Source organism: Cervus elaphus, chromosome 8 (genome assembly GCF_910594005.1).
Source record: "Cervus elaphus chromosome 8, mCerEla1.1, whole genome shotgun sequence".
NCBI classification, from domain to species: Eukaryota; Metazoa; Chordata; class Mammalia; order Artiodactyla; family Cervidae; genus Cervus; species Cervus elaphus.
The window spans coordinates 31,843,640-31,858,983 of record NC_057822.1 but is presented as its reverse complement, the minus strand read 5'-3'; the positions used below and the strand labels follow the sequence as shown (position 1 = coordinate 31,858,983).

General features: G+C 39.8%; 1 protein-coding gene across 2 annotated transcripts in view; it reads right to left on the bottom strand.

Moving 5' to 3' along the window:
• BARD1 (BRCA1 associated RING domain 1) overlaps positions 1-15,344 on the bottom strand; it is an 84,291-nt gene that overhangs the window by 33,199 nt on the left and 35,748 nt on the right. For both annotated transcript variants that reach the window (XM_043910134.1, XM_043910135.1), the window contains 2 exons: positions 8,811-8,891; positions 6,940-7,112 (listed from right to left, as the gene is read on the bottom strand). In XM_043910134.1, the coding sequence (XP_043766069.1) occupies positions 6,940-7,112; positions 8,811-8,891 (254 nt within the window). The remainder of the gene's footprint in view (positions 1-6,939; positions 7,113-8,810; positions 8,892-15,344) is intronic.

Below are 15,344 nucleotides of genomic sequence, written 5' to 3'. Positions count from 1 at the left end.
CAGAGAGGCCTGGCATGCTGCGATTCATGGGGTTGCAAAGAGTCGGACATGACTGAGCGACTGAACTGAACTGAACTGAGAGATCTCTTCAAGAAAATCAGATACCAAGGGAACATTTCATGCAAAGATGGGCACAATAAAGGAGAGAAAAGGTATGGACCTAACAGAAGCAGAAGATATTAAGAAGAGGTGGCAAGAATACACAGAAGAACTACACAAAAAAAACCTTCATGACCCAGATAATCACGAAGGCATGATCACTCACCTAGAGCCAAACATCCTGGAATGTGAAGTCAAGTGGGCCTTAGGAAGCATCACTACAAAGCTAGTGGAGGTGATTGAATTCCAGTTGAGCTATTTCAAATACTAAAAGATGATGCTGTGAAAGTGCTGCACTCAATATGCCAGCAAAATGGGAAAACTCAGCAGTGGCCACAGGACTGGAAAAGGTCAATTTTCATTCCAATCCCAAAGAAAGGCAATCCCAAAGAATGTTCAAACTACCGCACAATTGAACTCATCTCACACGCTAGTAAAGTAATGCTCAAAATTTTCCAAACCAGACTTCAACAGTACGTGAACCATGAACTTCCAAATGTTCAAGCTGGATTTAGAAAAGGCAGAGGAACCAGGGATCAAATTGCCAACATCCACTGGATCATCAAAAAAGCAAGAGAGTTCCAGAAACGCATCTATTTCTGCTTTATTGACTATGCCAAAGCCTTTGAGTGTGAGGATCATGACAAATTGTGGAAAATTCTTCAAGAGATGGGAATACCAGACCACCTGACCTGGCTCTGTAGAAGGAAGCAATAATTAGAACTGGACATGGAACAATATCTGGTTCCAAATCGGGAAAGGAGTACATCAAGGCTGTATATGGTCACCCTGTTTATTTAACTTATATGCAGAGTACTTCATGAGAAATGCTGGGCTGGAGGAAGCACAACCCAGAATCAAGATTGCTGGGAGAAATATCAATAACCTCAGATATGCAGATGACACCACTCTTATGGCAGAAACTGAAGAAGAACTAAAGAGGCTCTTGATGAAAGTGAAAGAGGAAAGTGAAAAAGTTGGCTTAAAACTCAACATTCAGAAAACTAAGATCATGGCATCTGGTCCCAATAGTTCATGGCAAATGGGGAAACAATGGAAACAGTGGCTGACTTTATTTTGGGGGGCTCCAAAATCACTGCAGATGGTGACTGCAGCCATGAAATTAAAAGACACTTGCTTCCTGGAAAAGCTATCACCAACCTAGACAGCATATTATTAAAAAGCAGAGACATTACTTTGTCAACAAAGGTCCATCTAGTCAAGTCTACAGTTTTCCAGTAGTCATGTATGGATGTGAGAGGTGGACTATAAAGAAAGCTGAGTGCTGAAGAATTGATGCTTTTGCACTGTGGTGTTGGAGAAGACTCTTGAGAGTCCCTTGGACTGCAAGGAGATCCAACCAGTCCATCCTAAAGGAGATCAGTCCTGGGTGTTCATTGGAAGGACTGATGCTGAAGCTGAAACTCCAATACTTTGGCCACCTGATGTGAAGAACTAACTCATTTGAAAAGATACTGGTGCTGGGATAGATCAAAGGTGGGAGAAGGGGATGACAGAGGATGAGATGGTTGGATGGCATCACCGACTCTATGGACATGAGTTTGAGTAAACTCTGAGAGTTGATGATGGACAGGGAGGCCTGGCGTGCTGCAGTCCATGGGGTCACAAAGAGTCGGACACGACTGAGTGACTGAACTGAACTGAAGATAATCTCTAAGTCCATCCATGTTGCTGCAAATGGCATTGTATCATTCTATTTTTGGAGCAATATTCCATTAATATTCCAGCTCTTAATATTTCATTATATATATATCCTACCTCTTCTTTATCCATTCCTCTGTTGACAGACATTTAGGTTTCTGCCATGTCTTACCTACTGTAAATAGGTCTTTTATGAACACTAGTATGCATGCATCTTTTCAATTAAAGTTTTCTCCAGATATATTCCCAGCAGTGGGATTCCTGGATCATATGGCAGCTCTAGTTTTATTTTTTTAAGGAGTTTCCATATAGCTTTCCATAGTAGCTGTACCAATTTACATTCCCATCAACAGTGTTTCCTCCACACCCTCTCCAGCATTCACTACTTACAGACTTTTTTTATGGTGACTATTCTGACTGGTGTGAGGTGGTACCTTATTATAGTTTGACTTGCATTTCTCTAATAATTAGAGATTCTGAGTATTTTTTCATGTCTCTGTTGGCCATCTGTATGATAAGATCATTATTTTTATACAAACTCAATATTGACTTGTAAACCAACAGCCAATACTTTTTCTAAAATGAGAATAAAGCAAGTATGCCAAGTATATCACTATTATTTTATAATATTGCTCTGGAAACTGTGACAAATGCAATACAAAATAAAAGTTAATATATGATCATTTGATCCTTCTCATTACTTCTCCCCTTGATTATTGAACAGACCTTTTCAATTGGATTCCTTCCCAGTGTGGAGGTGAAAGTTTTCAACTTATTATGTGAACTCTTTAGCACAGAAGGGCTTTCACTGCCTCTGCCCACCTTCTCTGTCCTCTTATCTCACCATCCTCCCTCCCTTCATTCCAGTCTTGTATCAGCTCCTAGAAGTGAAAAAAGTGCCTAGTACCTTAGCAACCTCATCCTCTTTCTGAAAAGTCCACCCTCTTATCCTTTTTCTTCAAATTCAGTTGAAGTGCTATATCCTCTAGAAAACCTTTCATGACTTCCTCTAGTCATATTTCTAGCCCCTATCCTAGATATTCATAGAATCTTGGGGGCACTGAGCCATAAAGACATGTATCATACTGTTCTGCAACCACTAACATAATTGTCTGTTCTCACTTACTAGAGTAAAAGTAGCAGATAAAACTACTGGGGAGACGAAGATGTCAAGGGTGCAATGGAGAAGAGTGTAAGACAAAAATCTAACACGCATTCCACTGGAAATCCAGGAAAAGAAGGCATCTAAGTAGAAAGAAGCCTTTAGCTTTGACATAATGAAGAAGATTCCAAAATGTCTCTTCTAGAGCTAACGAATGGCATTTAGAAATTTAGAATAGGCAAAAGGACACTACTTATCTACAACTTCAATTAGCCAAAGCACCAAGGGCCAAAGAAGGAAGGATAAAAGAACAGTTTTTGCCCTTTCTCGTCTCTACTGTTCTTCTAGAGATGGAAAAAGTCTACTTCTGGTTACTCTGAGACAAGATATATTAAGAGCAAAATACATGGTAAGCAGAGAAAAAAAAGGAAGCATGCCTATCAACTCAGATTTCAGAGTCTGACATATTAATGGCTTAAACGGAAAATGAACTTTAGGCGAAAAAAGAAACTACAAAGAACCCTACAAAGGTTCTTTGTAAGAACCCTACAAAGTCTCCACGACCCCATCCCCATGCTCTACTTCAGATATGGAGGAAAGCACAGGAACAAAATTCATCAATTCTCACCTGTTAATACTTAACTCTAGAAAAACAATATATAGAACATTGGCAGAAAGAAAAATAGACCTTAAAAATGTCAAGGCTAGAGGAATCACTTTGGGTGGCCTTGATCCCACAAGAGGGAACAGGAATGCCCAATGGGCAAGACACCAACAATTCTTCCCAGGGAGCCCACACCGTTCATTCATGCCGATGAATACCGGGAACCAGTTCTACCATCTGAGATAAGGTGCAGCTTATGGAAACTTGGATTTACACTTCAGAGTTACAATGAAGTTGGGAGCAGAGGGAGGCAATTCCTATTTTCATCTTGTCAGTCCCTTTAACCAAGAGATGAAAAAATATATCTTCATTTTATGGATTCAGAAAAGTGCAAGTGTTAGTCGCTCAGTCATGTCTGGCTCTTTGCAACCCCATGGGACTGTAGCCCACCAGGCTCTCCATGGGATATTCCAAGCAAGAATACTGGAGTGAGTCGCCATTCCCTTCTCCAAGGGATCTTCCCAACCCCGGGATTGAAGCCAGGTCTCCTGCATTGCAGGTAGATTCTTTACCATCTGAGCCACCAGGGAAGCCCTTTATGCATTCAGAAAAGTAAAAGTTAAAGTTGTTCAGTCATGTCCGACGCTTTGCGCCCCTATGGACTATATACAGTCTATGAAATTCTCCAGGCCAGAATACTGGAATGGGTAGCCTTTCCCTTCTCCAGAACTTTTCAACCCAGGGATCAAACCCAGGTCTCCCACATTGCAAGAGGATTCTTTAGCAGATGAGCCACAAGGGAAACCCTTTATGCATTCAAAGACTTACAAATTCACTCTACAAATAAATGTGGGTACAGACTACCTGGCATGCTACAGTCCATGGTGTCGCAGTTGGACACGACTTAGTGACTGAACAACAGACTACATCAGGCGCTCGGGGGGCCTGGTAGAGCAGGCGTGATCCCTGGAACACAGAGCACTCAACCTAACGAGAAGACAGTAAGAAGCAGGTACACTACCACCTCCATTTATGACCGGGAGGAAGCACCATAGACATACAGAGGACTCGCGAAAGCCAGCCAAAAACAAACCATGCCTAAGATGAAACCCAAAGGAAGAATATACCACACAAAGCAAAAGCATATGTGATGGTTAGGAGGCAAAATAGCTTTGCACATCTTAAGGAAATAAAAATTTAGAAAGACTAGTGCAAAAAAAGTTGAAGAAGGGGGAGAGGAGGGACCAGAGAGACGGAGCTGAAGAGATGAGGAAAGCTGGACCACCTGAGGTCCTACAAACCAGGTTCTTAAGTCTGACTTCTATTTTAAAAACATTAAGAGTTACCAGGAAGGGTTTTAAGCAAATAAGTCATTTGACCAGAACTGTATATTTTGAAAGCTCTTGGGCTGTGTGGTATGAAAAGTAATCAGAAAAGGAGATCAGTTAGGAAATGGAGAGGCTAATCAGGTCAATAGCAATGATCACAAGATAAAACAGAAACCAAAAAGTACAGAAAATAATTAAGTCTGATGACCCACAGTCCAGAACAGAAGGAATAATGATGTTTAGAAATAGCTCCCGGTCTGTTACACCTTAAATGAAATCAACTCTTGCAACTGTCCTACAGTTGCCTTCGTATCCTCTACCCAAAGTCATTCCTGACGTCAGTCACCAAATAAACCTGCCTTCCCTACTATATCCAAACTGTACCAACCACCTCTCCAATGCAGTAACCATCTGGCGTATGTGACTATTTAAATTAATTAAAATATATTTTAAAATGTATTTCCTCAGTAGCAACAGATCCACCTCAAGTGCTGAATAATAAGAGATGCCCAGTGGCTACTGAGTGCCCACATTGTTACAGAGCATTTCCATCAGTGCAGAAAGGTCTACTGGACAGTAACGGGCAAGCGGTGTGCCTACACCTGCGGCTTCACCCCAGAACCCTAATGGGACCAACACGGCCATCTGAGAAGGCACCTCTGAAAGCAGACCTGCTTACCGTCTTAGACCCGCACCTTCAGTGTCGTGAAGAATCATGGTGTACAAACCACATGACAGACCCTGTGTTTTGGCTCATTAATCCCCACTATACTCTGAAGAAATAGAAAAGCAGCAGGCATCACCCATGTTTTATAGGTGAGGACACCAAGGCACAGAAACTACCCTGACTGAAGCTATAAAGGCAATAATGGAGTCACAAATAAAAGCTGGAATCCCAAACACCCTGACCAGTGCTCCATTCGTTAGAGTAGTCATGGCTGATTTAAGCGCCCACAAACAGGAACTATTCTGTTTTACCTGAACAAAGCAACCACCTGCTCTACCAAATGGATCGCTATCCCCACAAGAGGGTCATACCTGTTAGACATGTATATATGTATACATACACACACGCGGCCTAGTATAATACACATGTATATGACATGTGTGTGTAAAAAACTAAAAAAAAAAAAAAAAAGAAAAATTTTAAAAATAGAAGATATGTATTTTCTGAGTTTGCCCCAACCATCTTATCACATGTGATGAGAAATAAAGGACATTAAAAACATGAAAACTAACAGCACCAAGGTATGATAGATTCCTGCATTATTATTTATCTTTCAACTATATTATATGATTACCTATTTTTTAAAAAATTGAAACCTAGAAGATCTGCATTTTGTAATCTTTATTCCCTTCTGTAAACAGAGCAAGTCCTGACTTTTGTGTGCTACTTCCAAACCTGCAGCAGTAATGGGTAAACAGAGAGGCAATTCTTACATTTTCATTTCAACTACCTCACTAAGTAAAAAGAGTAAAATAATATATAGGGAGACATGAACCAAGTTAGAGACTACAGATATAAAATCCACATACAGCATTTACTTGTGACACTCTTGACAACAGCAACTTTAAAACGCAGCCACCGGCATTCACTGATGAGTCTCTGTGCTTCAATACTGGGAAACAATTTACCTGGAGGTTCACTTGAATGATGTGAAAAATCTAAGAAATAATTTGACTGCACTTGCCTAACATCTGAATTCTTACATATTTTAAATGTGGTTATACTAAATATTCAGGAAAAGAAGAAAACAAACAGAAGATTTACAATTTTAAAGTACTGGGGAGCATACAAAATAGTTATTTACAGGCTTCTAATTCTTGCCTTATTAATAAGTATGAATCAATCTATATAATATACAAACTGAATGACTTTTTCCAGAAACTTGAAGCTTCCAAAATTAATCTGAAAACTGTTTCTGAATGAAAAGAGTACACCTTCCTTCGACACGTAAGAATTATAAAGGAAAAGGGCATGAATGTTGATTTTAAGTCTAGGATATATTGACCACATCTAAATATAGTTGTGAAAAAGAAAAGAAACAGTCATCAACTTAGGTAGTAAAGTCTTTGCTTCATCAAAGGCCTTGTTTCAATAAAAAGTAGGCAGAAAAAAATTGGCTTTAAGGTGAACTACTTACACTGCCTCCCTGGAGGCTCCATAGGCGAGCAGCAGCTTGACAATGTCCACATGCCCGTTCTTCACCGCGTCGTGAAGGGGTGAGTCGTTCTGATACCCAGTGGTGTTCACCAACGCCTTGTGCTGGAGCAGCAATTCCACCACCTTCAGGTGCCCGTGATTGCAGGCTTCATGCTGATCAAAGGAGAGTCAGAAGAGTAATGAGGAAGACCAATGAAAAATGTCATAACAAAACCACACTTCAGAAAAATAAAATATGAACCTCAGTCAGAAAATTGGTTCTTAGCTAAATACTCATACAGACCGTAAATTATCGACAGAGTAAAAGCATTCTTAATAGTCTTTAAGGTAAGATAGGCTGCAATCAAGATTTATGCAATTCATGAAAAAAGATTTTTCTCATCTGAGCCTTGGGTCAAATGCTCTTTACTGGGAAGAAAAAGTAGCTTTACTCCAATTACAGTTCCTAAATTGCTCTATAGCAAGAAATTTAAAACAAGGGGGGAAAAAAACATAGAAAATATTTCAAAACCAGATCATGCATAAAATCTGAAATCCTTCAAGGCTGAATAGTATTCACTAAATCAAGTGCTCAGCCATAAGCTAAACGGCACATATGTACGTAAGCACCCAGCAAAGTGAATATCCTAGAATGAGAATTGACGAGACAAGCCTCTCTAGTCGTGGAAGCTACAGATATTGTATGGCTGGTGTCAGTGACAACAGATGTAACACAGAGGAGGTGCTGAGAAGGAACTTAATAAATGACATAACTGGTAATGGTGGAATGTTCAAAGATGCTTCACACTGCAAATCTTCCTTGTGTTTAATGATCTCCTAACGATGCCCCTGTGTTGTATTCTAAGAAATCTCTGGCATACCATGCCTTTTAAGTACATACATTCAAATCTTAATAGGCAAAACACCACACTGAATGCTGGGAGGTCTATATCTAAGAGAAAGGACTCCAAATTAGGTCTCATGTCCCCTAAATCATTCACCAATTTTCATTAAAGTTTGCCTCAGTTGCTTAAGAGAAAAATTAACCTTTCTTGTGAAAAGGTTAGACAGACTGTCTGTGGAGTGCAAACAACAAAGTGACTCTAATCCAGAATAAACACTCCCAGCTTAAAAAATTGCAGGGAGAAGTCATTGTAGACAAGTTTAAAACCTTTTTTGCACCTAGTCTAAGGAGAATCTCTCGATTTCTTCGAATTTACAGTTTACAGAATAAGGGTATCCATCCCACCTCTTGATATTCTATGGCTGTATTCAAACCACGTGCTAACTGTCCTCATGGTCCACACAGCACTCGTTTCCACGTACCTGTGCCATTCTTTTCTGTTCTTCACATTGTATTTGTAGCAATGAAAAGCAAACACTTTAAAAAGTGTTTAATGTGAGCAAAGATTTCTACTACCTCTGTGTGTCTATAATTGGATAGGGTATAAGTGAGGCCAAGACAGACCTTCAGTAAGAACCGCTGCCGTGTGCTACATTCCTACACCCAGTTCTTGACTTCTTTTTCCTGAAAACTGTGGTTCCAATGACATGCAGTGCTGCAGAACAGAGCCTGATGTCTATTGTAGCAGTTAGCTTTCCATACATGAGCTAAATTCAGCAATATAGTGGAACCAGACTCTTAAATCTAGATGTAGTCAGTCAAAAGGTAGGCAGTTTTTCAGCTGTCACAACTGAAAGCTAGATGAAACATGACGTTTACCCTTATTTGTCTAAAACATGAGTTCTTCAGATTAAAAAGACACTATATATATATACGGCACACGGTGATATATAGACACCTACATAACTACAGTAACTATAAACCATAAAAGAAAGATAAAAAACAAAACAAAACAAGAAGAAAACTACCAATGGTGTCCATCCAGCATGGTCTTTAACATTTGGGTCGCTTCCATTTTGTAAGAGGTATTCAACAGAAGGGATGTCGCCCTAGTAGAACAATGAGAAAGTACAATTAAAAATCATCAAGGAAAGAAAAAAAAACAACTCATGATTTTCTATTTCTTCTTTAAGATTTTTGTCTTCTTCAAGATAAAATTTAAATCTGTTCTATGCCCATTGCTCATGAGTCAGTAAATAGTAAGTTACTCATGCATGGATTGTTCTGAGATATCAACTCAAACTCATGTAGTCCATCTCTGAATAGAGTCCAGTATCTCTGCTATAGGCAACCTGTATCAAAATTCATTTCAAAATACCAAGAAGAGTTGTGAAAGTTCATCTGATCACAATGAAGTTTTGAAATTCGCCATTTCATTTGTTAAAAACATCCTTTTTGAGCAAACAAGAAAATGGTTTCTGATTATCATTTAAAACAAAATTAAAGCCGAGAGGGCATCTTGTTGAAGCCAATGTTAAACCCAAAATTGCTGTCTTATTGGTAGCTAATCCACTGATCCTCAAGACATTAATTTAGTTTCAGTTTAATTCAGTCGCTCAGTCATGTCTGACTCTTTCTGACCCCATGAACCGCAGCAAGCCAGGCCTCCTTGTCCATCACCAACTCCTGGAGTTTATCCAAACTCATATCCATTGAGTTGGTGATGCCATCCAACCATCTCATCCTCTGTCGTCCCCTTCTCCTCCTGCCTTCAATCTTTCCCAGCATCAGGGTCTTTTCAAATGAGTCAGCTCGTCACATGAGGTGGCCAAAGTATTGGAGTTTCAGCTTCAACATCAGTCCTTCCAATGAACACCCAGGACTGATCTCCTTTAGGATGGACTGGTTGGATCTCCTTGCAGTCCAAGGGACTCTCAAGAGTCTTCTCCAACACCACAGTTCAAAAGCATCAGTTCTTCTGCACTCAGCTTTCTTAATAGTCCAACTCTCACATCCATACATGACCACTGGAAAAACCATAGCTTTGACCAGACAGACCTTTGTAACAAAGTAGTGTCTCTGCTCTTTAATATGCTGTCTAGGTTGGTCATAACGTTCCTTCCAAGGAGTAAGCGTCTTTTAATTTCATGGCTGCAGTCACCATCTGCAGTGATTTTGGAGCCCCCCAAAATAAAGTCAGCCACTGTTTCCCCATTTATTTGCCATGAATGATGGGACTGGATGCCATGATCTTAGTTTTCTGAATGTTGAGCTTTAAGCCAACTTTTTCACTCTCTTCTTTCACTTTCATCAAGAGGCTCTTTAGTTCTTCACTTTCTGCCATAAGGGTGGTGTCATCTGCAAATCTGAGGATATTGATATTTCTCCTGGCAATCTTGATTTCAGCTTGTGCTTCTTCCAGCCCAGCATTTCTCATGCTGTACTCCGCATATAAGTTAAATAAGCAGGGTGACAATATACAGCCTTGACGTACTCCTTTTCCTATTTGGAACCAGTCTGTTGTTCCATGTCCAGTTCTAACTGTTGCTTCCTGACCTGCATACAGGTTTCTCAAGAGGCAGGTCAGGTGGTCTGGTATTCCCATTTCTTTCTGATTTTTCCACAGTTTGTCATGATCCTCACAGTCAAAGGCTTTGGCATAGTCAATAAAGCAGAGGTAGATGTCTTCCTGGAACTCTCTTGCTTTTTTGATGATCTAGTGGGTGTTGGCAATTTGATCCCTGGTTCCTCTGCCTCTTCTAAAACCAGCCTGAACATCTGGAAGTTCTCGGTTCACGTATTGCTGAAGCCTGGCTTGGAGAATTTTGAGCATTACCTTACTAGCGTGTGAGATGAGTGCAATTGTATGGTAGTTTGAGCATTCTTTGGGATGGCCTTTCTTAGGGATTGGAATGAAAACTGACCTTTTCCAGTCCTGTGGCTACTGCTGAGTTTTCCAAATTTGCTGGCATATTGAGTGCAGCACTTTCACAGCATCATCTTTCAGGATTTGAAATAGCTCAACTGGAATTCCATCACATCCACTAGCTTTGTTCGTAGTGATGCTTTCTAAGGCCCACTTGACTTCACATTCCAGGATGTCTGGCTCTAGGTGAGTGAGTGATCATATTCACCTTAATTTCTCAAAGTTATTTTTCAGGCAAAGGCAAGGCTTATTTTCTCCAAAAAAAAACCTGACAGCTTACTCTGAAATGCTGAATAAATAAAAGTTACATGTGATAAAAGTTACATATGCCAATGTTGTGTTTTGAGAAGAGCTTCTTTAGGGAAAAGGAAGTCTCTCTCCTACAACAAGCAGCCCCAACTCCTATGAAATAAGCTATTCTGTATTGGTTGGAAAATGTAGAAGTCACTAAATCCCCTCAAGACAGTAACATTTGCTTTTACTGGGCTGTTTCACACTACCTCTCAAATACAGCAAATCTTAAGATGGTAGCTTACTCAGTTTGCTAAAAGAAAAAAGCAAAAACAAATCTTCATGCAATGTATTTTTAAGTTCCTAAATTACCAAAAAGACCTTAAATATTCAATGGGCCTAAAAAGAAAGCACTCTACATGTTTCAAATCAGTTGCCCTATGTCCAATAAAAAAATATTTCCCATAGTTCCTCAGAAGAGCAATTCTACATTTCTGGTGCAAGTTAGCGTACATTTAGTACTTTTGCACTATGTTTAAGTCAGTTCCAAATGAGCTCGGGAATATCTGTCAAGATACAAATTTGATGGGGAGGGAGGTGGGAGGAGGGTTCAGGATGGGGAACACATTTAAATCCATGGCTGATTCATGTCAGTGTATGGCAAAAACCACTATAATATTGTAAAGTAATTAGCCTCCAACTAATAAAAATAATTGGGAAAAAAAAATAGATACAATATTTATTTTTTTTAAAGAATCCCATGAATACTGGGGCAGATGAATTGCCAGAACCACACACATTCCCAACCTTCAAAATGAACGTACCCACAAAAAATACACAAAAACCTTCTCAAAAATATCCTCAATCTAATTCTACACAGCAATCACAAAAACATATTAACTTAAAGAAGCCTGTAAAATAATATAAACACATCTGTGGAATGGAAGAGTCATATGGAAGTTATGTAGACAATTAGAGCAAAAATTTGGAAACTAAAAGCAAAATCTCTTTTAAACTTGCTAGCCGGTGGTAGTTTTCTTTGAAGTCACCCCTTCATGTTATCAAAGGTGTCTTCTGTTAACATTTTACCCGTAGACTATCCTGAAACGTACAAACAAAGCTAGTGGAGGTGATGGAATTCCAGTTGAGCTATTTCAAATCCTAAAAGATGATGCTGTGAAAGTGCTGCATTCAATATGCCAGCAAACTGGGAAAACTCAGCAGTGGCCACAGGACTGGAAAAGGTCAATTTTCATTCCAATCCCAAAGAAAGGAAATGCCAAAGAATGCTTAAACTACCATACAATTGCACTCATCTCACACGCTAGTAAAGTAATGCTCAAAATTCTCCAAGCCAGGCTTCAGTAATACGTGAACTGTGAACTTCCAGATGTTCAAGCTGGTTTTAGAAAAGACAGAGGAACCAGAGATCAAATTGCCAACATCTGCTGGATCATCAAAAAAGCAAGAGAGTTCCAGAAACACATCTATTTCTGCTTTATTGACTATGCCAAAGCCTTGACTGTGTGGATCACAATAAACTGTGGAAAAATCAGAAAGAAATGGGAATACCAGACCACCTGACCTGCCTCTTGAGAAACCTGTATGCAGGTCAGGAAGCAACAGTTAGAACTGGACATGGAACAACAGACTGGTTCTAAATAGGAAAAGGAGTACGTCAAGGCTGTATATTGTCACCCTGCTTATTTAACTTATATGCAGAGTACATCATGAGAAATGCTGAGCTAGAGGAAGCACAACCTGGAATCAAGATTGCCGGGAGAAATATCAATATCCTCAGATTTGCAGATGACACCACCCTTATGGCAGAAAGTGAAGAACTAAAGAGCCTCTTGATGAAAGTGAAAGAAGAGAGTGAAAAAGTTGGCTTAAAGCTCAACATTCAGAAAATTAAGATCATGGCATCCAGTCCCATCACTTCATGGCATATAGATGGGGAAACAGTGGCTGACTTTATTTTTGGGGCTCCAAAATCACTGCAGATGGTGACTGCAGCCATGAAATTAAAAGACGCTTACTCCTTGGAAGGAAAGTTATGACCAACCTAGACAGCATATTAAAAAGCAGAGACACTACTTTGTTAACAAAGGTCTGTCTGGTCAAAGCTATGGTTTTTCCAGTGGTCATGTATGGATGTGAGAGTTGGACTATTAAGAAAGCTGAGTGCAGAAGAACTGATGCTTTTGAACTGTGGTGTTGGAGAAGATTCTTGAGAGTCCCTTGGACTGCAAGGAGATCCAACCAGTCCATCCTAAAGGAGATCAGTCCTGGGTGTTCATTGGAAGGACTGATGTTGAAGCTGAAACTCCAATACTTTGGCCACCTCATGTGACGAGCTGACTCATTTGAAAAGACTATGATTCTGGGAAAGATTGAAGGCAGGAGGAGAAGGGGACGACAGAGGATGAGATGGTTGGATGGCATCACCAACTCAATGGATATGAGTTTGGATAAACTCCAGGAGTTGGTGATGGACAGGGAGGCCTATTGTGCTGTGCTTCTTGGGGTCGCAAAGAGTCAGACATGACTGAGCGACTGAACTGAACTGAACCCTGAAATGTATAGTTGATTTACGAATTGCTTGTTTTTTATACTCAATCTGTTTTTTCCTCCCTAGTTCTGAAAAGTTTGTCATATTTTCTCCTTCTCCTTTATGTAGATGTAATGTCATGCACGTAAATAAAATTATGATAATTAGATAGTGTCCACAGCAACGAGGTAAGTTTGAACCAATATATAGTTTCCAGGAAATAAATTAACTTCTGCTTCTGATTTCTTGAAATTACTTTCTTCTCAAATAGAATATTTTCTGAGTAATAAGAACTCACTTCTAGGCTTCTCACAACTTACAAGAATAATTGAGATTCTCTTAAACCACAGAAGGAGGAAAAATCAGAGGAAACAGTATTTACCAAGGCTTACAAAAATTTTTAAACAGACTTGATGTTTTCAAATAATACCTTAAAGGGAACATGTGTCACATTGAATCTTCTTATTGCTAACCTTTCATTCAAAGGAAATATTCTTCACGTATTCATGCATATAGCATCAATATAAGTTAACTTTTCAAAAACAAATACTCTCACACACAAAACGTTTTCCTTTTAAAGGTAAGCTGTTTAGAATAAATATCTGTATAAAAATAGTAGAGGACAGTACAGTTAAGTACAATAATAATGACCTACTGAAGGTGGCATTAGTTGTAAAGAAAGTCCCTGCCAGTGCAGTAGATGCAAGAGATGTGGGTTCAATCCCTGGGTCGGAAAAATTCCCTGGAGTAGGAAATGGCAAACCATTCCAGTCATTTTGCCTGGAGAATCCCATGGACAAAGAAGCCTAGTGGGCTACTGTCCACGGGGTCACAAAGAGTCGGACAAGACTGAGTACATACACACAGCAACACCCAAAAAGGCTAAGCTTTTACACATAAATGAACTAACCAGGTACCTAAAATTTCTCCTTTTAGTAATTAGGTACTATTGGTGCCAGCTTGAAGACAGAGGAAAAGGCCCACATACCCAGGAATGTGAGTCTCTAGAACCTGAGAAAAGCTCTTAGCTATAAGCCAGCAAGAAAACAGGATCTCAGTGTTACAACCACAAGGAAGTTTACAGTTCCCGCAAATAACCCAGATAAGCAAGGAAATGGGTTCTCTCTTAATGCCTCCAGAAAATAACAGTCGATGAACTGATTATAGTCTGGTGAGACTCATACCAGACTCTGACCTAGAAAACTGTGAGAAAGTTAATTTGCCTTGTTTAACTCACTAAATTTGTAGCCATGACAGCAACAGGTAACTATTTCAAGTGGCGAGGACAGGAAAGCACAAGTAGCTTCCACTAGGGTGACAGCTACGGCCAACAATGGTGCCCAGAAGTAGCTATGGGGCAGGACATTAAAGAATTTCAGTAATGATGTGGTCAAGCTCAAAGGTCCTTCTATAAAGCCATCACTGTAGCAAGGGATGCTAGCCAGCCCAACAGAAGAGTAGAACTACTGTGGGATTCTCAGACTTCAGCACATCCACCAGGTGTCCAAAGTACAACAGTGCACACTTAGGATCTGACGGAAACAAGGAAAATGTGGGCGCTGCACGTTTACAAGATGTTTCTGGAGAAAATAATAACAACAACAAAATCTATCTCTGACAACAAAACACTTCATCTGTTCTGTCGACCTGCAGTCTCATCAGATCTGTATTCATCACTCGGCTGCTGTAACTCTTTCCTTTTCCCTGCTCTTTGTTCCATGTTATCGTATAGCTGACCCTTGAATAACACAGATTTGAACTGCATGGGTCCACTCAAACACACATATTTTTCCATAAATATACTGGAAAAATTTTCGAAGTTTGTGACACTTTGAAAGAACTTGCAGACACACC